At 52.8% G+C, this 24,618-nt stretch overlaps 8 protein-coding genes across 8 annotated transcripts; 4 read left to right on the forward strand and 4 right to left on the reverse strand.

The window, feature by feature from the left end:
* Positions 1-401: 401 nt before the first annotated feature.
* On the forward strand, positions 402-4,831 carry BDW74DRAFT_177764 (uncharacterized protein; the record flags this gene model as incomplete). Its single annotated transcript, XM_073728977.1, has 2 exons — positions 402-551; positions 608-4,831. The coding sequence occupies 2 exons, from the start codon at positions 402-404 to the stop codon at positions 4,829-4,831; spliced, it is 4,374 nt and encodes a 1,457-aa protein (XP_073584119.1).
* A 593-nt stretch (positions 4,832-5,424) lies between these two features.
* BDW74DRAFT_152579 (SUR7/PalI family protein) lies at positions 5,425-6,865 on the reverse strand. Its single transcript, XM_073724389.1, has 2 exons — positions 6,649-6,865; positions 5,425-6,598 (listed from the first exon to the last, which is right to left on the reverse strand). Exons 1-2 carry the CDS (start codon positions 6,784-6,786, stop codon positions 5,756-5,758), a joined length of 981 nt encoding a protein of 326 aa, XP_073584120.1. The 5' UTR covers positions 6,787-6,865; the 3' UTR covers positions 5,425-5,755.
* A 1,113-nt stretch (positions 6,866-7,978) lies between these two features.
* Positions 7,979-9,106, reverse strand: BDW74DRAFT_177766 (uncharacterized protein; the record flags this gene model as incomplete). The annotated part of the gene is made up of 3 exons (XM_073728978.1): positions 7,979-8,677; positions 8,737-8,807; positions 8,863-9,106. The coding sequence occupies 3 exons, from the start codon at positions 9,104-9,106 to the stop codon at positions 7,979-7,981; spliced, it is 1,014 nt and encodes a 337-aa protein (XP_073584121.1).
* Positions 9,107-10,142: 1,036 nt separating this feature from the next.
* BDW74DRAFT_177767 (cytochrome P450) lies at positions 10,143-11,663 on the forward strand (the record flags this gene model as incomplete). Its single annotated transcript, XM_073728979.1, has 1 exon — positions 10,143-11,663. The coding sequence occupies one exon, from the start codon at positions 10,143-10,145 to the stop codon at positions 11,661-11,663; it is 1,521 nt and encodes a 506-aa protein (XP_073584122.1).
* Positions 11,664-11,917: 254 nt separating this feature from the next.
* On the reverse strand, positions 11,918-13,195 carry BDW74DRAFT_184975 (glycoside hydrolase family 5 protein; the record flags this gene model as incomplete). The annotated part of the gene is made up of 6 exons (XM_073730933.1): positions 11,918-12,447; positions 12,514-12,611; positions 12,677-12,741; positions 12,786-12,935; positions 12,999-13,057; positions 13,108-13,195. The coding sequence occupies 6 exons, from the start codon at positions 13,193-13,195 to the stop codon at positions 11,918-11,920; spliced, it is 990 nt and encodes a 329-aa protein (XP_073584123.1).
* Positions 13,196-13,869: 674 nt separating this feature from the next.
* Positions 13,870-16,799, reverse strand: BDW74DRAFT_152584 (tRNA (34-2'-O)-methyltransferase regulator RTT10). Its single transcript, XM_073724391.1, has one exon. It carries the CDS (start codon positions 16,269-16,271, stop codon positions 13,968-13,970), a length of 2,304 nt encoding a protein of 767 aa, XP_073584124.1. The 5' UTR covers positions 16,272-16,799; the 3' UTR covers positions 13,870-13,967.
* Positions 16,800-17,650: 851 nt separating this feature from the next.
* On the forward strand, positions 17,651-21,630 carry BDW74DRAFT_152589 (ssDNA endodeoxyribonuclease RAD2). The gene has a single exon (XM_073724392.1). The coding sequence runs from the start codon at positions 17,707-17,709 to the stop codon at positions 21,226-21,228; it is 3,522 nt and encodes a 1,173-aa protein (XP_073584125.1). The 5' UTR covers positions 17,651-17,706; the 3' UTR covers positions 21,229-21,630.
* An 85-nt stretch (positions 21,631-21,715) lies between these two features.
* Positions 21,716-23,880, forward strand: BDW74DRAFT_152591 (Eisosome component PIL1/LSP1 family protein). Its single transcript, XM_073724393.1, has 4 exons — positions 21,716-22,350; positions 22,408-22,541; positions 22,590-22,773; positions 22,822-23,880. Exons 1-4 carry the CDS (start codon positions 22,233-22,235, stop codon positions 23,424-23,426), a joined length of 1,041 nt encoding a protein of 346 aa, XP_073584126.1. The 5' UTR covers positions 21,716-22,232; the 3' UTR covers positions 23,427-23,880.
* The last annotated feature ends 738 nt before the right edge of the window (positions 23,881-24,618 follow it).

Here is a 24,618-nt window from a genome sequence, read left to right on the forward strand (position 1 = left end):
TCTCTCTCTGGAGTCCAGCCCGCCTGGAGCCCGAGCGCCTCACTGCCTAATCAATGAAGAATGACGTGGGGCTGTGGCTTTGACAATCGTGGCTAGCGCATGCTCGCTATCTCGGTTGTGGCTGTGACAGCGCGACAACCGCGTCGGCTTGATCAACAATTTCAGCGTGTCATCTGCTCAGTTCTGGGGGAGGTGTGTAGGGCCTACTTGATGGTAATTACTTGGCTGGATACGCTGCTTTCCTCAATGACCCCTCAACTCATCATCTTTCAGCCCTCCGATGCGCAACCTCTCACAGAAAGTCCGTGACCTTCAATGCACATTCTCAGCCAGCTCCGGAGAAATACCATGTCGCATACGGCCGCAAATGACCTCAGAACGTAGCTCCGGCCGAATCTACAATGAGTTCTCCGAACTTCTGGATCTCACTCTTCGTTGAAAATTGTCTTTCACGCTACGTGACGGGGCAAGACCCCAGTTCAGATTGGGAAGATGATGGAAGCAACCTTCGGTTCTCCTCCCCCACCGACCGCTTTGCGCGGATTAATGATGTAGGTTACGGGCTTCTTTTTACGGACAGCTAGCTAATGGACTCTTTCTTTCGCAGTTACACAAAGTAAACAGTAATTTTCAAGCCAGATTGACCGACCTGGACACGCAAATCGATGCCATTCTGTCAAAGGAGTCGCTACAGGAATATAAAAAAGAGTTTCCAGACAAACCTCTCAGCAAAGCTAGCATTCTCAACTACACAATTCAGCTAGACAGTTTTGAGCTGGTGTACGAATATCTCGCCTCGCCACCTGGAGTCATCCTGTATATCAAACGGTTCAGCATCGCATGGGCACGAGGGAAGGCTCAGGAGCCGCCGAGGGGCAAACTTGTCACGAAGAAACCAGCCCTGGTCAAACTCTTGAAAAGGGTGAGAGCTTTCAGGGCCGCGCATCAAACAAGTCAAGAGACAGCCAATACCATAGACAGAAATGGACACCGTGATATTCCTTCCCAGGCAGAAAATGGCCATATACATCGCGCACAGCGCCAGTTGATGTCTCAGTTACCTCCACCTGATTCTCCGAAGTCTCCTGAAAAAAGTCCAGTTTACAATGCGGCGCCGGCGGGGAAGTTGTTGGAGCACCTCGTGCCCACAAGGGGACCAGAAGCTAGACAGCCCAGTCGAGAATTGTCTGTGGGTGCGCAGCCACTGCAAGCAGTAAGACATCGCAGTACAAGTCATATACCTACAAGCAATGAGCAACGTGAGTTGCGTCAAGAATGCAGTGCGCCAGCCGTTGAAGGTAAAGGTGTATTGGTGAATGCAAACTCAGAACCGCTTGCATCCCAGTCAACAAGCCGTCGATCCCACAATGGCCCAACCAGACAAACCACTCCGACCCCCATTACAGTGCGGCAGTCACTTGAGAAGGTTGTTGAGAGATCAAGATCAACAGATTCTCCCGAAAGGCAATTATTACTTGAAGCATTCGAGTATGCCAATCCATGGGACGGTATGGATGGAATCCGCAGTGTTGACGTTACGGTGCCCGACGATCAAATGGAACTTCTAGAAGCCGATCCAAAGCCGTGGTATCCGCCTCCAGCTGGGTGTGATGCTGTTTCTGGGAACGTACCTCCGTCGCTCCTAGCGGAATGGAATGACTTGGCTTTTCGCCGAACTCAGGCTGATGTGGAAATGCCAGAATCTGTTGACGATGATCGTCCTGCAACGCCTAGCACGTCGACCAACGAATCGTCATCTGAGATCGAGTACCATTGGTCTCAATCGTCCCCGCAGTCCTCCAGGCGCGATGACCTGCCGAGGGACAGCAGTCCAATTAGAGACGAAACTATGCGCCTTCGAAAGTCGCGGACCTCGAGAGAGCAATGTAACACGGTAAAGAATTCCGATCCCGAAATGCAGACAATCGAGGAGAATTCAGTACCCCAACCAGACAGCAATACAGACCTGATTCCCGAGGCACTGGTAGCTGCGGAGGGTGAGCCGAATGCGAAAGTCACTACTTCAGATATGGCTGGTAATGGTGGGCATATATCCGAAGGGGACAGCTCTGACTCAGAAATGGCATCTCACGGCGGTAATTCGGATTCGGAAATGGACGACACGCCGGATACCGAGTCCAATGCCCAAGATATGGGCCACAATGGCGACGGCCATGATTCGGAACGCATTTCTGATGCGGAGAACAACGACGCGCCAAGCCCTGGAGTCATTGCCTCTGGCCCAGGTCTACCTCTCGAAGACCTTCATAAACCCGACGGCAGCTCTAGTTCTGACGGTTCGGAGATGAATAGTGCGTCAGATGCCGAAGCCATTGCCCTAGACGTCACTCACGATGAGGAACCTGAATCTGACGCCAGTTTTGATTCGGAGATGAGTGTTGCGTACCCTCAGCCACTAAGCGGTAGCACTCAACAAGGAACGTCTACACAAGAGAGAATCTCGAGTTCGGGGCCGTCCCTTCCTGAGTCAGTAAGGCAGAATGTTCAGGTTGCTGAGACTCCAGTAGTGCGCAGCAAATCGCATCCTGCCATGTTGAACTCAGAGGCTTCAAGGACAGGTCTCTATAACGAAGGATTTCAGTCCCAACCTGACAAATCCTCCTCCCAATCATGCATTCTCAACACGTACGCTAGTCACGAAGGAGACAGCAAAGAACAGACGTCACAGGGGAGTTCCAGGTCTGTCCCAGCAACTGCATCCAACCCTCCCAATCTTGTGCACGTTGCGGGTACGCCTCTAAACAGTCAAGGCCTGGCAACGCAACCCACCCCATGGTCCGCATATACTTCGTCAGGACAGCAAGCTGTCGATGTGAGCATGCCTGCTGCTCTTACGTACAATTCGCAATCATCAAAGGCCTTTTCCTCCTTTCGAGATATGCCTTCATCTTCCATGCTATCGATTGATGACCCTGCGAGCCCAAACGTACCGGATTCAGCACGAGGCACGTCCGTTGGGTATAACCGCGCATCTCCACTAAAACGTTTCGCGTTCGACATTGAAAGTGACCATGGCTCGCCCTCAAAACGAGCGAAGGTTGATCGTGAGCCTACAGCACTCAAAGTGGAAGGTGGACTCGACGATAATATAGTGACCCGTCGCCAGAGCTATATTATCAACTCAGCACAGTCCATGGAAGCGGTGGGGATATATGAGGCATTTCAGAGCAACTACTCGAGCTACAACGGAGATTACGAGCATTTTATCAGAATGTGTTCTAGGTTGCAATCCTTTCGGGAACGCGGGAGTCTTCAGAGATCTTTCTTGTGGGACGACTTTATCATCAAACATCTTGAAACTTATCCTTTTTACATTGCGGAATGCCAGCACAGTGACATCAAACCGTTAGAATATGAAGAGTATTTTGCGGACACTTGCTCAAAGCCAACTTATAAGAAGCGCAGGCTCGGCATATCGGACATCACTACCTGTGCTGCACAGGTTGTCACTATTGATGAGCCTAAGGCCGTGTCACCAGAGCTGAACGACAGAAATGTATCGTTTACGGGAAGTCTAAGAGACCAGTTTTCTAACTTTCATACGCATTCGTTCGCGGCGCAAGAGCTGTCGTCTCAGGATAGGCAGTCGGAGAATGGTCAAAGCGAGGCTGATCAAGGTGAGACGGATTCCGAATCCGCGTCGCAGTATAGCATCCCGGACAGTGAACCAGCTCGTGCTGCCGCTCGGGAAGATGCCACCGATTATGCACAAAATGCACCCAAATTCTCCCCTGTCTGGGAAGACAGTGACGAAGACATGGGAGACGCCGATACAGACGTCGACCTGGACGACACAGCTCACGAAACGGCCAGTGTCGAGCTAGGCGAGGACGAAATCCCAGCTGCGCCGACTCCGGTGCAAAGCAAGTTTCGTGCTGAGCCATTGCCTGAAAGTCCAGTCCTAGCCACAGAGACCCACAAAGCAGATGAACCCGCCCCCGCGCCGACACCTAAACGCAGCACACTCCCCGCAGAGGATCTGCCCGAAAATCCAGCTGATGTTGCTCCGAACACGGTCTATGATGCAGCCGCGGAATCCGAAGTTCCAGCAAGCAGCAGCAACGATGTCAAGCCCGCCTCCGTCCCGACTCCGGTGCAAAGCAAGGAGCTGCTCTCTCATCCAATTCCAGAAAAACTACCTCCGAGAGCAGTGTCAGCCGGTACACCCAGCAAACATATTAAAATCGCTATCAGAAGCCCATCTTCAGCCATTTCCAACCCTACGAGCAGACGAATCAAGACTGGGTTCACCCCAACTCCATCGCGAAGCGAACTTCCGGCGCACCCAACACCCAAGAGACCTACCTCTGCTTTCGGCGCTGCTCGAGACCCAGCTGTAGTCCCGGACGACAACGACACCGACAACGATACAACCGATGTCTCGGAAGAAGAGGAAGACGCGGTAAAGGACGAACGTCACAGAACCGGAGATACAACGGAAACGGACGAGGAAATGGCAGACGATGCAGACGCAGAGGTAGCGGCGGCGGCGGCGGCAGCAAAAGCCACAGCTGAAGAAGAAATCGAGGAGTCGGAGGCCACAGACGAAGCCGATGCCGAAAACGCACTCGACGAAGCTGAAGACGAAGAAGAGGAAGAGGAAGAGGAAAAACCCATCCAAAACGAAAGCTGGTTCAGCTCCCTCCGCCACATCTTCCCCGCCGAACCTGTCTGGTCCGACGACCCGCACACCCCCTTCAAGAAGTGGGCGCGCGCAGACCAGAACGTCCTCTCCGTTCGGAATCAGCGCGGTGGTCTACATGTCCCTGTTGATGAGAAGGGCGTTATTCAACGTATCCCACGGGCTTGAGCTTGAGTGCGTTGCCCAGCTGCAGATCCAAGACAGTGCGATTTGATATAATCTCAGAGTGACGGAGTTTGCGAGTGATGGCTTTGACGAATACCACGAACTACGGAAACAAATAATTGTGTTGATGGCGCTGTGTTTTCCCCTACCTGCGCATTCGATACCGGATTCGGGACGGTGTCATAACAACCTCTCATGCGTCCACCCAATCACTCATAACCTGTTTACTCACGATATATTCAAGCATGAAGCTTCCTCACCTTTTTCTCTCTCAGTCATATATCCACTGGCTGACTGGCTAGCAAAATGTATTTGTACTAGGCTCATCGCTATCCGGTTATTCTGTCTGTCTACCTACCTATCTTTCTACTTCCCGGGTTACTGGATTCGCAGTACGGAACCTTAATTCCATACAGACTTAGTTACTATTAACATTTCAGAGCGTGGAGTTGGTTTTTTCGGGCATAAGGCACCAGGCATTATTGCGGATGGGCTATGATACTGAAGGTATCTTCTCAATGATACTGTGAATGAAGTCTACGTATTTACCAGCTTCATGCCAATGCAGAAGTGCCCATGTGGGAGAAGGAAGTGTGTATATATTTAATGATATAATTCATTCATTCTCAAGGAGGGTATCGTTATCGTGCGTAAAAAATCCTATCACATCCATCCCAGTCCCAGTCCGTTCGTGCCGGACCACCAGAGAAATAGATAATAAAACAAAAAGTGAAGAGAGCCTTCCAATGCATATCCACATCCATAGCCATTTGCATGACCATGTCCATCTAAATGAAATGCAATCAAAGACATATTCCAGGTATAAATCAAGTCAACGCAACTTGCATGATGTCGTTACTCTTTTGAAGAGGAATCGAGCCGAAGACAGTGTTTTTTTTGGTGTGTTTCTGTTTTCTGAGTCTATGTTTAGACGTGGCGGAACGGCTCATATGAGGTTGGTCGTTGCTGCGCAGGGTATTGGGGAGCGGCGGTCTGGTAAGGAGGGTGAGGAGAAGGGTAGCCATCGCCAACGGGCTCGTAGGTGTAGGGGGCCTTTTCGGCGGTGATGCCACCGCGGTTGCGGCCGTGACGGTGGTTGTACGGCGAGCGGCCGGAGCAGCAGCAGGAGCTGATGGCCCAGAAGAGGGCGGCGGCGAGCGAGAAGGCCGTTGCGAGCCAGGTGGCGGCGTAGATGTTGCGGCCCATGTGCCCCTCGATTCCGTACGGCTTGATCTTGTCGTTGAAGACACCGGCGATGACCGCGAACATGGCCGTTGATGTGGCTGAGGCAGCGGCGGTGAAGAGGAAGGCCGCGATGGCGATGAGGGTCGTCACGCAGGAGCCCCAGCGGCTGAAGATGGCGGTGATGCCGAGGAGGATCTCAAGGCCGGTCGCGGCGAAGGCGATGATGTAGGCGATGGACATCCATTTGGAGACGTTCTTGTAGACGTTCAGTGCGTCCTGAAGGTCATCGGGGATGGCGTTCTGCAGGCCCAGAGTCTTGAGGTTCCAGATCTCGACGGGGTCGAACCAGAACTGCGCTTCTGGGGACGAGCAGTTGGTGACTTTGTAGTTGTCGTTGGAGGTGACGTTGCCCTGGCAATAGCCCCAGAGACCGATATTGTAGAAGTCAGGGATGTTGAAGTACTGCTGGACTTCGTCAAGAGCAGAACCAAGATCGCCATCGTCAACAGAGATATTGAGGTCATCGAGGACGCTGGATACTGAATTTTGGATCGGAGTGGAGCTATTTAGATCGCGTAGATCCGCCTGAGAAATTAGTCGCGACCAACGTCAACAATTGCAGGAAACAAACATACCCTGAAGAAATAAAGCTCTTTTAAAGAGTCAGTACCAGTACTGGTCGACCCCAGGCCAACGACAATAAGACATATTAAGGCGGCGATGGTGAGGACGTATGGCGTGAAGATGCAGACGAAGCGGCCGGCTTTACCCATTTTGAGAAGCTGGCTCCGGTCGGAGAATTGAGATTAGGCGAGGTCGAAGTAAGGTTGGAGCTCGATAGAGAGATGACAGACAATGGGACAAAGATCTGATAGCAGGGGCGAGCAGAAGATATTTATCAGAGGCTGGACGATGCGCTGGAAAGCAAGAGGCGCAGTGAGCGACTTCGCCTCTTTCTAATTTAAGCCCAAACAAATCCAAGCAAATCCTCCCTGTGGCTGATCTTCACCTGCGCTAGCCCCTTTGGGCTCTACCACGCGTCACTGACGTCTCCAGCCTCTTTTGAGCTCTACCTTCGAGCAATCCAGCTCAGAGTGCTGTATATGTAATAACTACAGAGTTTATGTAGACTGCAGAGAATAGCCCGCCTCATAGCCCAGTTTGCAACTGAAATGGCCGAGCATGAGTGAGGTCAAGAAGCATGTAGGCTTCACCATTCCAGGCTTGGCGCCGTTGGATCGGTCAGTCGTAACCCCACACGCCCTGATCCAGATTTCGGGCAGAGCTTCGTAATCCCCCGGCCCGTGGTTTACTGCCACTGACACAACGCTCAGCCCCGGCAGATTCTTCACCAGGCATCGACATTACACTAACTAAGTAAATGCTGGCTACGAGTTCCAGATTATTACGATAACCAATTTTTCAGGACTCGGAATTATTATTATATACCTAGCTTGCGGCTGTGAGGCCAAATCTCCGGTGCGGCTGAGCTCAGCCCTGGGAGTGGGCCTGGTTTTGGGGGTCCGCAAAATGGTTGTTCCTGCCTGAAGTATGAGGCAACTATTTGTTTCACCACCAGCCACCTTTATCTCCTGCTCCAGCCATGCATGTTTCGTGACCTCATACGCGGATGATCTGAGTCGTCATTCCATTCTTGACCCCTGATGACTGTATATTGGCCAGGGTCTGACGCTGCGATTTATTGAGTCTAGTCTCTTCAGTCGACTATTCTAAATTCTTTTCTTCCAAGTACTGGAGAAGGGGTATGATCCGAAAGTCTTGCTCTGGTCGGACCACCATGATTAGTTATTCGGTTAAGAGATTCTATCAGAATACTTGCTTGTACTATAGAATTTCAGACCCCTACGCGAACATCGAGCTCTGTGAGCATTGAAAGAAAATATATATATGCAAATCCTCTAGTCCCAACGGCATATGCCTCTATATATACTAACGCAAAACGATCTAAAACCTCGAATAACTCGACCTCTTCGGCGTTAGCCTCAACATAATCGCATCCGTATCCCTCTCCCCCTCCCCCGTCGCACCGGGCCCACTCTCCCCAACCCCATTCGCATTACGATGATACCTCTGTGACGACCCCCCAAACACCGTAGCAAGGTGCCGTTTGGCAAACGGCTTGAGCGCCGGCACGCTCGCACACAGAATCCCCGCATTGACCTCAATATACGACCAGTAGAACTGCTCCGTGATGTCCCACGTATAGTCCGGCGAGGTAAGCGCATCCAGCATCTGCAGCGTGCGCTTAATCGCGATGGCGCAGACGAATATACCAGAGCTAAAGATGAGGACGACTGAAATCCGCTGGGCCAATCGCATATTCAGGCGCATTATCACGGGGATCGGGAGGAGGAGGGTCGCGACGTCCATGAGGATGTTGGCGACGCTGAGGACGGTCATGATGGTGCGGGTGTCGATGCACGAGCCGCTTGTTATCGTGATGTCCCAGTTCTGGGCGATGGGGTTGCACCGGAAGAGGAAGAGGAAGGTGTATACGAGCACGTAGCAGGTTGTTATTCCCATTAGGGCGAAGGTCAGCATGCGGAACCAGTGCTGTGGTGAGAGGCGGAGGTAGAATGCTAGGATGGAGAGTTTGGAGAGGACCACGGCCCAGGCGTAGAAGATTGTTGCGACGAGTGTCCACTGTTTTTTTGTCAGGACTCAGTGTATGGAGGCAGTGAAGGGGAGTGAGGTGCACTTACGACGCCCAAGCCTGGATTGTACTGCGCCATTGTTACGTCCCACATGTGTAGGCCTACGCCGGCTTGCATGACTATACCCGGTCCAATGTAAGTATATGCCGATATATTTAGATAGGAAAGACTAACTCTTGAACGAGATTGGTATCAGGATGATAGAACACACTGCAGCACAGCAGACAAAGACATCGTCGAATTGGAACCGCGCTGCCGTCAGGAAGAAGCGCGTATACAGACGGAGCGCCACCACAGCCAAAGCAATCACCGCCGTGGTGATCGCACACGCCGCCATGTTCTCCTGGATAGAGTCGCCATTGAATCGTTCCACGCCCGCCGGCGGGTCAGCCATATACGTTGTTTCTGGGTTGGACATGATCGTGATGGAAGAATGGGCTTCACGCCCGCACAAAAGAAAGACACAAAATGAGCGACAGAGTACAAAAGTACCAAAACAGATGGAGGACCGGAAGGATTCGACGACTACGGGGTGGCACCCACGACCTGAGGCCCTTGGTACTTTATACTACGGCTTACGGAGTCCTCACTCTCTCGGCAAGCGGGCTAACCAACATTCTGCAGACGACAGGTATAGTCTATACGAGGGCCGAGGGGCGCAATGGATCGTGATCCCAGCATGGACTGACACGCTGCAGCTGTCAAAACGGATCGGCACCGTCTAGTCGGGTCCACTAGGTGGCCGTTGGCCTCTTATCGGTCTGCTGCCAGGCTTTTGGCCCGAAGTTCTCTGCGCCCCTGACCGGGATGTGAGCAACTAAGCGAGGTCATGGCCAAGGGTGCAGGGCACTAGGCAGGGGTTGCTCGGCTCGACGGTATCAGGATCAGGATCAGGATGGGTCTACGGAGTAGCTGTTTAGCACAATGCCATTGTCATTGCCAAGAACAGGGGTGGTTCGGTGCTGCATTCTTTGTTCGTCTGAGCTTCCTTGGTCTTCGCTCTTCACTCTTTGCCCTGTCAATGATAGGAGAAATGATGGCTGGCGGGGCCGGGAGAGTGACAGGCGAGGTGGAGATGCTCTGTGCAGCTGCTCAGTGCTAACGGTGTTAGTTGTGGATAGTCGACCGTTGGGGTCCACGGGGCATATCCACTCTCCTCCATGCCATGCCATGCCCTGCCCCAGTGCCACCATCTCCAAGTAATCTACATCCCGCTGATTGGCACGCCACCAACCTGTTTGCTACGCTGGAGGACAGAGGAGAGACGCCCGAGCAGCGTGGGTCAGGGGACCGGGCCGCGGTGGTTGTCGTCCGTCCGCAACGGTTCGGTTGGAGACGAGACTTGGAGGTGCTATCCCTGATTCTTCAGTATTAATAAACCCGTAACTGCTCTCCTTGCGGCCTTGATTTTGCCCCTAGAGATTCCCCTGCATTGAAGTTTGGGGGCGATAGGTATGGCTCTAGACACACTCACTTCTCTGTCCCCCGCGACACTCGCAGCAGGCGTTGCAGTCCTGGTCTTGGTGTACTGGCTTGCGACCTACGCCTACCTCTACTGGCTGCATCCTCTCTCCAAATATCCAGGCCCACCTCTCGCAGCCGTCTCAGAGCTGTGGTATGCGTCAGCGTGGACAGGCGGACTGTGGAATCGCAAGATCCAAGAAGCACACCGTCGATACGGCGACATTGTGCGCATCGCCCCGAACGAGCTCTCGTTCGCAACAGCCCAGGCCTTCCGCGACATCTACGGCGCGCCCACCAAAACCCGCAAGCTGTTCCCCAAGTCCGACCGCTTCTACGACAACGGCCACCCCAACATCGCCTTCGTGCTCGATCCAGAAGAACACGCCCGCCAGCACAAGGTCTTTGCCTCGCAATTCCGTCCCTCCGCCGTCCGCACCCAGGAACCAATCATCCACTCCCATGTCGACCTGTGGGTGAAACAGATCACAGCCCGCGGCGACAACGGGTCCACCCCCCTCGACGTCTCCAGGTGGTTCGAATGGCTGACCTTCGACATCATCGGCGAACTCACCTTCGGCCAGTCCTTCAACGCCACCCGCGACAACAAAAGCCACCCCTGGGTCTCCATCCTCCTCGACGCAACCTACAGCGGCTCGATCTTCAACCTGCGCAAGCGCCTCGCCTTCGTCGGCCCCCTGCTGCGCTACATGCCGTACATCTCGTCCACGGCCCGCGCCGCCGTCGACTCCATCACGCAGCACGGCGCCATGACGCTGGCCCTAACCCGCAAGCGCATCGAGGCTGGCCCCGCCCGCGACGACGTCGATGACTTCCTGGCCCACGCTATCCGCGCAGGCTGGATGTCCGATACTGTCCTCGCGAACCAGGCCATGGTCATGCTGACGGCAGGCGCAGAGACAAGCGCCACGGCACTCACAGCTGTAATGTGGTACCTCTCGCAGCCGGAGCATGCACACTGCCTGCAGCGCCTGCAGTCTGAAGTGCGGAGCACCTTCTCCAGCGGCGCCGATGTAACCGGCGACGCCACAGCACGCCTCCCCTACCTCAACGCCGTCCTCGAGGAGACAATGCGGCTCTTCCCTCCCTCCCCCGTCGGCCCGCCGCGCGTTAGCCCCGCGGGCGGGGAAACCGTCGACGGCACCTTCGTCCCAGAGGGCGTGTACGTCTCCGCCGACGTGTGGGCGATCCACCACGATGCGCGTAGCGTGGGCGCGCAGCCTGATGAATTCCGTCCCGAGCGCTGGATAGATGATGATGGCGCTGCAAAACCGTATACGGTTCCGTTTAGCATTGGCCCGCGGGCGTGCATTGGGGTTACGCTTGCGTGGGTTGAGATGCGCATTGCGCTGGCCAAGGCGGTGCTTGCGTTTGACTGGGAGCTTGCGGAGGATGCGGTGGGTGGGAGCGGGGATTGGGTTGAGGAGGCGAGGCTTAAGCAGTTGTGGCAGAAGGCGCCGCTGAGGATGCGTTTTCGGCCGGTTGGGAAGTAAGTTACCTAGGTATGTCCTTGGTTAGGGCTGCTTAGGCTTGTGAGACATATACAGGCTTGGTATGGGACTAGGGTCTTGCATGTACACAATATCGAGAGGCAATTAATTGTTCTTGAAGAACTTTAAGGGTCTCCCAGAGTTCCTTTTAGACTATCATACCTGAAGCTATCGTTTGTCCCGAGTAGACCCCTGCACAAGCAAGACATACTACTGGCCCAAAGACATCCACACCCAAGCCCTAAGCATCTAAGCATCTAAGGCATATACGACTCCAACGTACTCAACATCCCCTCATACGCAACCCCAGTGGTGGGCTCCATACTATACATATAATCCCCCCACCACGGCCCAGCAGACCACCACAGCGCACCAAGCCACACATCCCCATTCTCACTCAGCGAGTCCAACATCCCCTTAACGGCAGTGCGACACTGCTCATTATCCCCGCCCGCAAACTCACCAAGCACACCGAGCTTATTATTGTCTTTCAGCCACTGCGTCGCAGAACTCACTCTTTCCGCTCCAATCGTCGTCGACACACAGGTCTCGGATGTTCCTGACCCGTCCGAGTCGAGGTACTGGTGCATCTCGTACACGATTTTATCCTGCGGGTCTGTGAGGTCCTTCAGGTTGTCGTTGTTCTCCGTCCAGGTCCAGGCGCCGGTGTAGGAGTTTCCCTCGACGAAGATGTATTGGGTTGTGGCGCCGGCCGCGCGGATGCCGTTGATCGCGGCTTGGTTGAGGTTCAGCACGAGGGTTTGGTCCATGTCGTGGTATTCGTTGTCTGTTTGGTTCAATGAGTATCATAGTGTTTTTCTTGGGTGTTTTGGGGGGGGTGGGGTTGGCGTACTGGTGTCGAAGATGACGTTCTTGTTGTCTGCGAACTGGGTCGCCACGTTCTTCCACCAGGTCTTGAAGTCTGAGGTGCTGCTGATGATTTCGCCGTTGCTGTGTAGATTTGGCTGTTAGATCGATACATATACATGTGTAGTATGAAGGAGGACGGGGCGTACAATCGGCCGTAGTTGTGGGGATCGAGGATAGCCCATGCTCCTGCGCTGGTGATGGCGTCGACGACCTGGCTTGTTAGATGGGTAACCAGAGTAGAAGGGATGAACGCACCGAGGTCAAGTTCGAAAGGTAATCCTGGTCAAAGGAGCCCGTGATCTCGGGGGTCAGGCGTTCCATGAGGAAGGGGATGCGGAAGGAGTTGAAGCCCTTGGAGATGAGGGTCGAAATGCCCGAGGTGTCGGGGAAGACGTAGTCGGTGTTCTGCAGTGCACTCGTTGTCAGTCTAGTTCTAGTCAAATGACTCCTTGAAATTTGAACACATACATAGACACCGGGGATGTTGGCCTCGCCGAATTCAGCACCGGATTCGCTGACACCGAAGACTGTCTTGGTTAGCAAGGTATCAAGAAGAGAAAGGGGACCAGGGACGTACAAGTAAAGCCAGAAGAGCGCTTCTTGATCTGGGGAGCAGCCATCGCGGAACCAGCCGCGGCAGCCACCAAAAGAGTGTTGAGCTTCATGATGAAGAAGGCGAGTAAAAGAGTGAAAGAAAGAAAAGACCGGATGCGTCAAGCAGTCCAAGTCCAAAAGAACGACGATACTTTCTGATCGAGGAGAGCATCATGAGAAGAGCGAACTGACTGTCTTAAAAGCCAACCTCCATGCCCCGAGCGTCCGGACCGTCGGCATCTAGAATTCTAGATCCCAATGCAGAACGGACTCCTGGGACAAAGGCCCGCATGCACGAGGCAAGACAAGCTCCAGAAGCTGTCAAAGTGAAACACTGGAAATGTCGGAGTAGATGATGAAACAGGACGGGGCCGTGTCCACTTTGGAAATGATTGGCCTGCAGTCGACTCGGGCTTCATGGTCTCCCGCTTTCTGAGGTCATTATTTGCTCTATCTGAGTGATTTAGAGGTTATTCAGGGTTGAGCAGTTAATTTCGCTTAGGATGCTAAGCATTGTCTAGGAGCCTGGGGGTTGTCCTGTGGGTAGACGGATGCTCCTTAGACGAAAGGACACCAGGGGAACGATGTTGTCGGATTGGCGCCTCATTTGGCACGGACACGATTCCTCCAGGTTAGAAGACTGAGAGATTCTAAGAAAGAGTCCAGGCAGAAGCGTTGCACTGCAGAGGATGGGTGGGGTACTGGTTTTGCATAAACCACCCAACTCCTTTCAAAACCAGAGTGGTAGAGTAAGGAACTTCAAATGCTTGATCTCGCTCTATTCTATCGTATATACAATTCTATCCATTTCACCCTTTGACCTGTCATATGAATGCCAGCTGCCTAAAGCTCAACAGTAAACAACTCCATTCCAACTCCACAAACAAACAGCTTCAACTCCCCGTTATCACGAACAATATCCAATGCCGAGATATCCGCGACAGGGCTATACCGGTCCAGCACATTGTGTACCTGAACCCCATCCAGGACCGGCCGATCTTGCATGTCAATAGACACCCGCCAGAGCTTGACGCGGTGGTCGTTCCCAGAAGAGGCGAAGTTTAGCTGTACCTTTCCACCATTGCTGGTCAATGACTCTTCAATCGCCTTGACGGCATTGACTGACGCCGTGTGTGCGTCTGGGATTGTGATAGTTGCGGTGCGGTCTGCTTCGCTATCTGTGTGTAGCAGTGTAAGCGTGATGGCATTGTCATCACCTCCTGCGAGTAACAAGGTGGTGGTGCTGGACAGCTGGACCATGTCGATGGATTTGATGCAATTCGAGTGAATCTGGTGTCTGCTTTCGCATGCGATGGCCTCCTCGGTGATCGAGAGGCAACTGATAGATTGCTTCAGGCGCAGCGGTTGGTCGAGATGGTAGGATTTCTCTAGAACGGTGGTCAAGTCCCAAAGCGTAAAGTGTCCGTCTGTCGACGTGGTCACCAAACACAGCGAGGTTTCGGTCTGCAAGAACCGCGCCTGCGTGAGGCAATTGCTTGTGTATGTGCCGCTAGCCAGGAGTGTGAAATAGCCATCATCGTTGACACATGACAGATGGAAGACCTTGATCGTGGAGTTGGAATATGTCAGGCATAGCAGGAAGCTGGCTTCAGCTTCGGAGTGTGGGTCCTCCACCTCTAGAATGTCAAAGCATGTCACGCGGAGCTCCGACTTGGGATGACTCTTCGGACACCAGCCCTGCAGAGCTGCGGCGAGCCCGAATAATGGGATAGAGCGGATTCTCCAGACGTAGAAGTCTTCCATCGCACTGCTCGAGAAAAGGAATTTTCCATCTTTAGACCACGCGATATGCTGCGTTGCGGAGTCGTGTGCTGTTAAGACTCGTTGAGTCTCTAGTGCTCCCCAGGGACCTGGCTGCTGGGGCGATCCGGGAGCGAGGATGCGCAACGTAGTATCCTCTGAGCCGGTAACAAACAAAGGGCTTCCGTTGTCGGGTTGAACGGAGCCCAGTGCTCTGACCTCCCTTCCGTGTGCGCCAGCGCGTATTGGTTTTGTGGCTTGGGCATTGATATGTGCAGCGTTGAACCCGCCCTTTGACCAGAGCAGCAGGCTCTCGCCGTCTCGTTCGCTAGGATGGAATGCCCAGCGCCGATGTCCACCACCACATTGAATCTTTGCAATTTCTGATTGTGTGGACTCATTCCAGACGGTAAAGCCCGACCCGCCAAACCCGTAGAGGATGAGATCGTTGGACTTGTTGATATAAGCGCCCTCGACGTTGAACCCAGGCGTACTGGGGGACTGTATAGTCCGCAGAGACACGGCGGCTCCAGAGATATCCAGCACGTTGACGCGGTAGCATCCATCCCGGCCACATGTTAGAAAGTATTCCGATGGTGCCCTATCCGTGGGTGACAGTGCACTGAACGGAATGATTCTCGTCAGCCCATCTTTACTGTGGACTTTGGCGACCTTCAAGAGGGGTTCGAGTGGCCCAGTCTCTTGCACTTTATACACCACGAACGAACCGTACCTAGACCCCAGACCTAGATACTCGTTATAATGGACTAGGGAGGCGCTCGAAATGTCGAAGCCTTCCGGCACGTGCAGTGTCACCCTCTCCACACGAGGCTCCTCAGCAGGAAGATGGACGTGGAACAACTCCGCCGTATCCAGTTTGGTGTATGTTGTGAGAAAAGTCAACACGACGGACCCATCTGCTGCTGTTCGGTAATCTAAGAAGTAAAGACCAACCGGTCGTTGGCCTGTTGTTGCGACACTAGATAGCAATCTCGTTTTGTGATCATAGAGTCTGATAAGACCGAATTTGTTACCAAGCAAGGCAACTCCATGGTATGGCAAGCTTGCGATGGTTGTATAGGCGCTTAGGTCTTCTTCGATGAATAGCGTCTCACAAGCAATACGTCGGTCAGGGGTATCCAAAGACTCGGCCCATGCAAGTTGAACTTCGCCGCGGGTGGTGACTGCAAGGAAGCAGTCTGGGGTGACAAATTCGAACGCTCTCAGCCCACCACCTTTGGTGTTTTCCGCGCCGAGTGTACCGGCGAGGCGAGTGGTCCGGTTGGGGCATACTAGTTCTCCAGCCTCCTGAACGAGTCTAAAGGTGCGTACAGCTCCGTCGTTTCCTCCGGTGTATATGGTGGTTTTCGGACCGACGGCAGACATACCAAGAGACCAGATGTGTTTACCGCTATGCGGGCGAAGAGAGCATGTGTTTGTTAGCTCATATTCAGCTCCAGACGACTTCCAGCTGAGATCCCACACCAGGCACTGCGCATCCTCTCCACGGGATACCAAGCTGATCTTGTTATCTCTGAGCTGTTCCGCTAGAAAATGCACACCCCAAATTCGAGCTCCGTGGCCAAAAGCACTAATAACGCAAGATTCTGAGTCCAGCTCGCCGCTCTTCGCTTGGCCAAAGCCAGTGCCGCGGAGTTCGAAACCATCCGTTGAGTATGCGGGCGTCTGGTCTGGAGAGGCATTCTCGCAATCTGATATATCCCAAATCCGCACGGTCCGATCATCACTACAGCTCGCCAATAACCTTCCCGGAAGATCACCATGGAGATTAGCAATCTCTGGGGATACCTCGACGTCAAAGATGGACCCTTCGTGGCCGGTGAAGAAGTGATGTATGGAACTAACCGCATCGGCAGCGGAGCCTTGATTGCTGCGGATAAAGCACGACCAAACAATAATTTCGCCAAAGACGGTTCCAGCTGCCACCAAGAGGTTCGTTGGGGAAATCGGGACGATTTGGGCCGAGTATAAGATGGACTTAACTCCCACCGCAAGCTGCCGGAGATGAATGGTTCTCCGAGCAGACGCACCTTCCACCACAGACATGCCCAGAACAGCATTGTGCGCTGTAACCAGGTACGCCGCACTGCGGTCAGTGCTCGGGCACCCCGCCATAATCCAATCCGGGGCTGCGTACTCAGAGCTTGCAGCGGCCAAGGACACGGTAGGCTCTCCGAAAGAGCTGGCTGAGTAGCTCAAGTCAATGAGCCTCAAGGATTGGCCTCCCCAAGCAACCAGTTGAACATGGCTTGTTTTTCCATCTTGCTTATGGAGGACTGTATATCCGTGAACGTGGTTGATCTTGAATACCCTTAGGTATGCCAGCAGTTTCCCGCTATTCTCCTCGACTAAGCGCGCAAATGTCCCTTGACCCAGAAGAATGAGTCTGGCCCCTCCAAGATCAAATACCTCTAGGGAGTTGACGGGGAGGCAAGCATCAACGTGCTATATCGGGTTAGTGCGCGCAGGAACTCTAGACGCATTACCTACCTCGAGTGAGGAACCCATATCTTATAACAGCGAGCTACATTGGCTCACCTCCACAGGTGAATTACTCGTAGAAAACCTCGATGTTCCCCGCATAAAAGCACACGATCACAAAAATCTCCCGATAAGGATTATGTAACTTGCTTATCGATAACGGTCCATATCCGGCATAATTGCCACGTGATCTCGCGCTCCTCGTGTTCAGTGGCGACGCGGGGGCTTCTGCCTTGAGTGATCTCATCCGAGCCTCACCGTGTCCTCGCCCTGGCATGTCTCTTTGCTATCCGGACCACTTCTCTGCGCCTAGGCCACCATGGGTGTCCAGGGACTTTGGACTATCGTTCAACCGTGCGCCCGACCCGTGAAGCTCGAGACACTCAACAGGAAACGACTCGCCGTCGATGCGTCCATTTGGATTTACCAGTTCCTGAAAGCCGTGCGCGATAAAGAGGGCAACGCGCTACGCAACTCGCACATCGTTGGATTCTTTCGCCGGATATGCAAACTATTGTACTTCGGTATCAAGCCCGTCTTCGTGTTCGACGGTGGCGCCCCGGTATTAAAGCGACAAACTATTGCAAACCGGAAGAAAAGGCGGGAGGGACGCCGGGAAGATGCAGTACAGACGGCTAGCAAGCTTCTTGCTGTGCAGCTGCAACGCACTGCCGAGCAGGAAATAGCCAAGCGCAGGAATCGGAGGCAGGAGCAAGAGGAGGAAATTCCGGATAATCCTGTTTACGTGGAGGAGACGTTCATGACCGACAAGCAGAAACAGCAGTCCCGGTCGTTTCGGAAGAAAGATGCCTATCATTTGCCTGATATGCAGGTCTCGCTCCACGAGATGGGAGCCCCAAATGACCCCCGTATTATGTCCCAAGAAGAGCTGGAAGAATATGCGCGGCAGTTCCACCAGGGCGAGGATATCAACCTTTACGACTTTTCAAAGATCGACTTTGACAGTCCATTCTTTCTCAGCCTTCCGGCTACCGACCGGTACAACATCCTGAATGCCGCGAGACTCCGCAGTCGACTGCGTATGGGTTACTCTAAGGAACAGCTGGATACGATGTTCCCTGATCGGATGGCTTTTTCCAAATTTCAGATTGAGCGTGTAAAGGAGAGGAACGATCTGACTCAGCGCCTAATGAATATTAACGGTATGAATGGTGATGAAGCATTCTACAATTCCGGCCAGCGGATTGCTGGTGAACGTGGAAAGGAGTATGTGCTTGTACAAGACAATTCGGTCGAAGGCGGCTGGGTACTAGGTGTTGTGGGTAACAAGAACGAAGGCCGGGAAGAGAAACCTATTGATGTTGATCGATACTTCCACCACGAAATCACGCCAGAGCGCGAAGCTTCAGACGAAGAGGGTGGCTTTGAAGACGTGCCCATCGAGGGTCTTAATCGTCTTCCAAAGCTCGCTTTTCTCCAACCAGGCGTGTTTGACGAGTCGCTGAGACAGCACATGCAAGGGTCCGAAGTGCAGGATGCGGACCCTGATTCCCTCTTTGTACAAGACCATGAGCATGCGCAACGGCTTGACCACGTTTTCGGGGGTGCTACGGCAAGTGACGACGAAGAGCTTCAAAGGGCGATCGAGATGTCTTTACAACCTGCGGATCACATGGACCACGACATAGACTTGCCAGAGATCCCCGTAAACCGGGCTCCTTCACTAGAACCTCCAAGCAAAACCGCAGCTGAACCCACTGCTGAGAGCGACGATGAATTCGATTTCGCAGCAGCTTTGGCTCAATCAAAAAGGACCAAGGCACCCCCCAAAGCTGCTCCAAGCCATTCCTTTGAGGGGCCCCTGCCTTTTGAAACCCTCAAACTGAAGAAGCCTTTCAACGAGAAAAAACCGCAGCTCGTCGATCCAGACGCCGGTGGGTTTGAGAAAGAGCCCTCAAAGGAGGCCAAGGAAAGCGTGCCTCTTCCGCCCTGGTTTTCTGGACCGCAACAAAACTCCGAGTTCATCACCGATCGGAATGATAATGATCTGGAAAGATACCGCGACAGGGTCATGACGCCAGATCATTTATTTTTGAGAGACCATAGATCGCCTAGTGTTATAGACGTCGACAAATTTCCTGAAAACAAAGTCATTGATCTCGACCCAGAATCAGAAGCTGATGACGCTACCCCGGCGCAGACAGCAGAAGTGGAAGGAACTCGGACGCCTCCAAAATCGCCGGATGTGGAGTCACCGAATGCTGTTAATGAGCAAGATATTGGGAGTTCGAAGGACGTTAGGGCCATCCCCGAACAAAAGCTGACCGATGGTGAAAAACACGAGCGGTCTCCTTCTCCAGATTCTGAAGATGTCACAATGCATCTGGAGAAACCCAATCCCATTACAGCGACAGAACAGACCGATGGTGAGAAACACGAGCGGTCTCCTTCGCCAGAGTTTGAAGACGTTACAATGCAGCCGGAGAAACCCAACTCCGTTACAGTGACAGAACAGACTCCGGAATTTGAAGACGTGATGATGCCGTTGGAGAATGTAGTCGCCGGTGAAGGCGAGAAGCTTGAGCAGCCACCGCCTGATTTTGAAGATGTCTCTATACAAGAATTGCCTAATACGATCTATGATCAGGTCGAGCTCGATCAAGCGATCGATATCGACGACGATGGTTTTTCTGATCCAGAAGACGAGGAGCTCATGAGGCAGCTTGCGGCTGAGGGTGAGGAGCATGTCCGATTTGCGGCAACTTTGAATTCTACTTCCCAAGCTGAAGGCACATTCGACTACGAGCAAGAGCTCAAACAACTGCGCTCACAGCAGAAGAAAGACCGCAGAGATGCGGATGAGGTGACACAAATTATGATCACGGAATGCCAACAGTTGTTGAGTTTGTTTGGATTACCGTACATCACAGCTCCCATGGAGGCTGAGGCGCAGTGTGCAGAACTCGTCGCATTAGGCCTTGTGGATGGCATTATCACTGACGACAGTGATATATTTCTGTTTGGTGGCACTCGCGTCTACAAGAACATGTTCAACCAGAGCAAGTACGTTGAGTGCTACCTTACTACGGATTTGGAGAAGGAATATGCTCTCCATCGGAGGAAATTGATCAGCTTCGCTCACCTACTCGGAAGTGATTATACCGAAGGCATTCCCGGCATTGGGCCAGTGACAGCCCTAGAAATCCTGACCGAGTTCGGCGCCTTAGAGGAATTTCGAGACTGGTGGACTCAAGTTCAAACAGGGGCTGACATGTCCAACAGCGGCCATGCGGCTTTCTACAAAAAATTCAGAAAGCAAGCCACGAAGATTTTCCTTCCGCCCACCTTCCCGGATACGCGAGTTGATACAGCTTATCTCGAGCCAGAAGCAGACAGAGACCCATCGGCTTTCCAATGGGGTGTGCCTGATTTGCATGGTCTTCGGAACTTCCTGATGGCGACTATTGGTTGGAGTCAGGAACGGACCGATGAAGTTCTTGTGCCTGTTATACGCGACATCAACCAAAGAGAGCAAGAGGGAACGCAAAGTAATATCACGAGTTTCTTCAGCGGACCCCAAGGAGCAGGAGCGTTTGCGCCACGCGTCCGTTCCGGCGGCCAGAGCAGGATGGCGAAGGCTTTCAGCCGGCTCCGACGGGAGGCTGGAGCCGATCGGGGTGCAGAGCATGTTGATGCCGAAGCAGAACCTAGCTCGAAGGATCAGCCTGCTCCCCGGTCTCGTCAGAAGGGAAAGGGTACAGGGAAAGGTATCAAACGGGCAGCTGAACCACAGGATGCCGCAGAAAACGGCCAGGGCACTGGAAATGGTGACGATACCACAGTCAAGAAGAGACGAGGCCGTAAGGCGGCAAAGACCTGAGGTTAGATACAGAGTATTTATGATTTATGTAATAATTGCCAGGATAGATACCATGACCCACCGTTCGTCACGGTTGCATTAACGATTGAAGCCAAGTGCTCCGCGATCTGGATGGTTAGGTGGATCAATATAGATTCTTCTAATTAAGCTTAGTTTCGATATCAAGTCCAGATTCAAGGACCTCGGGGACGTTTTGCTTCTCACATTCATGTTTATGGCCCGTGTCCACATCCTATATCTTCACAGTCTGAAATCTTGCTTTTATTGAAAGCAATAGACCATAACAAAGAAAAAGCATCATGCCGATCTGCGATTTCCTGCTCTATCGCGATAGATGATCTCACTGTAAGCCCCTTAAAATTTCTAGAGTTGGGCCGTAGCTCATAGAGAAATGACATCACCGATGACGTACGGAAACTGCCCCCCATTTCCCACCGTCCTGAAGCATAAAAACTTTCGACAGTTCGAACAGGCCCTCCCCTGCATTATCGATCCGGTTCCTCTCGATCGAAAATCAATTGCACCTTCCACCAGTCATAACCTACATTTTTTGGAGCGGTTCCAGCTGTCCCAAACTGTTGGTTCTTATTAATCGTTCTTCATACCTCAATCTCCCCACAGTATCTCTGGGCCCGTGACCTCCCAATCCGGCTAGCTCCACTTGAGTCTCGACGTCACCGACTCTCGAACTCCTCCACCTTTGATCGACAGACGGTCTCCTGAACTGGATCGCCAGCCTCCAGGGAAAGATTTCCTAGCGTCATCAACTTAATCGCTTCTTCCCCCTTCTTAAATTCCCTACAGCTCCGCGTGCAGACTCCTTGACCCTTCCGCTGCTATCCGGGCGACACCTCCATACCACACCACGTCACTCCTGCGCAAACCGGACTCAAGGAACCCAATTCCTAGTCTCATTAGCCGAATCTTCCCCTTCCTTCATCGTCCCATCCCTCCGTTGTCTCACGCCGTCTCGTGTCGCAGAGCTTTATTTCATAACATTCAAAATGCATCGCACATACTCTATGCGCCAGTCGCGGCTGCCGACCGCCTCGCAGATTGAGAACCCCCCACCACCATTGTCCTCCACCAAGACAAACCGATGGATGGGTAAAGGTGGTCTTGGTGAGCTGATCCTTTTACGTAGATTCATCGCAAGGAGCGCAGACTAAACGTCGTTAGGCCACGCCTTCCGCAAGAATGCCGCCGGAGCTTTCGGTCCTGACCTTGCGCGCAAGCTCTCCCAGCTTGTGAAGATGGAAAAGAACGTCATGCGCAGCATGGAGTTGGTCTCTCGGGAGCGCATGGAAACTGCAGTATGTACTTTTTTATGGCTAGGACAACAGTCGTGCTGATTTGTTTAGCAACAACTCTCCATCTGGGGCGAGAACTGCGACGAGGACGTTTCGGATATCACGGATAAACTGGGGGTCTTGCTCTACGAGGTTGGAGAGCTGGAAGACATGTACGTCGACCGCTACGACCAATACCGTGTTACCATCAAGAGCATCCGCAACATTGAGGCCTCCGTCCAGCCTAGCCGTGACCGTACGTTGTGCAAGACCTCACACGGTGACTTTGGCTAACATATCCCAGGCAAGCAAAAGATCACCGATGAGATCGCCAAGCTCAAGTACAAGGACCCCAACTCCCCTCGCATCGTTGTTCTCGAGCAGGAGCTTGTTCGTGCCGAAGCCGAGTCCCTCGTCGCCGAAGCGCAGCTCTCGAACATCACCCGTGAGAAGCTCAAGGCCGCATTCCAGTACCAATTTGATGCGCTCCGGGAGCACTGCGAGAAGGTTGCCATTATTGCCGGCTACGGGAAACACCTTCTCGACCTCATCGATGACACTCCCGTCACACCCGGCGAGACCCGCCAAGCGTATGATGGCTACGACGCGAGCAAGGCGATCATTCAGGATTGTGAAGACGCTCTCGCCAACTGGGTTACGTCCAAGGCTTCGGTCAAGTCCAGCCTGTCTCAGCGCTCACGTACGCTCTCCCAGCGCCGCCAGGACAACATCAACAAGGGTCGTGAGAACGGTGTCGACCTCTCAAACCAGGACCAGCCCTTGGGGGGTGATCGAGACTCGTGGGTGGCTGCGGAGCAGCACCCTAGCTACCATGACGACGACGAAGAGGCCAGCGATGCCGGGGACATCCGCGGCCGCGAAGAAGAGCGGGAGCCTGTTCCCGTCTAAGCCCACTACTTGAATGAGTAGTGTGCGAAGATGCATGCAAACGATACATTTGGTTAATCGCTTTGATTCTCTTGGATTCCTTAATTTATTGCACGAATCGCTGCTTTCCCTTTCAAACCTCGAGATTTGGCTTGACGTCTGCTACGTGATGATGTTACTTATTACCCTTCTTGTCCGTCTGTCTAAGGACAGATCCTACTTTACCTATTACCCCGTCGGTTCTGATAATGCTTTACTTGCTTCTGGCAATAATCCACCAATCAAAAAACGATCTCCCCAATTCAACATGTTGGCGTGCAGTGCAGTGCAGTATAGCGATTTCATGGGGATGAAGTGAGCATCTGGGGGTCTCCTAATCTACTAATCAGCTTAATCAATGTAATATTATGGTCAAAGCTTGTGTGTCAAAATGAGTTAGATTGTTTAGTCCTATATTATATACCTTAGTGTGAGATCTACACATCGCTACGGATAAATCGGGTTAATGTAGGTAGAGCCTAGCTAGGATATAGCTCGACCGTAGTAGTTACTAGCGGAACTCATGTTCTATACCTCAAGCCAGTCCCTTCAACCTGACGCTCAGAGGTCTGAGCAAGTTTCCGATCTCGGGACGATTCTCTTTCAATCATGATTTTGCTTATACTGATTCCACTTGCAGGATTCAGAATCGCATTCGGTAGATGTAAAACCTAGCAGGCTGCTGTCGGTTCAAGCAGATATCATCAATCCGTGCGTGCCATCTACTAGTCTTGTCTTTTACCTCACGTCCGACGGCCGTATATTATAGTCCAGGATCAAGACTCGGGCAGTGTTCGGAGGCTAACCCGGATAGACCGCTGCGGTCATCACGGAGTGGTGTGGAATGGATAGTCGAGGAAGCGGATGACATCCGATGGACTCTATGACGAGCCACGAGCAAACCTGACTTTATAGAAGCCGGTAGGTAGGTAGCGCATCGATTCGTTGAACTGTCCACCTATCTCACCCGATATCAGTCAGTGCCAATAATCCTATTGATGAAGATATGGTAGGGACGCTATACTCAGCTCCCCAATCGTATCCTTTAGACCATATTGCAACCTTGACGGTATGAAGAGTGTCACAGTTGTATACCATAAAGGTATGAATTAATCCATTTTAGCCTCGTGGTATAAAGCACCTCCTAGCTGCGGTAAAAAGCCACAGCTTCCCA

This window comes from Aspergillus multicolor (assembly GCF_047715735.1).
Source record: "Aspergillus multicolor strain CBS 133.54 unplaced genomic scaffold BDW74scaffold_11, whole genome shotgun sequence".
Lineage (NCBI taxonomy): Eukaryota > Fungi > Ascomycota > Eurotiomycetes > Eurotiales > Aspergillaceae > Aspergillus > Aspergillus multicolor.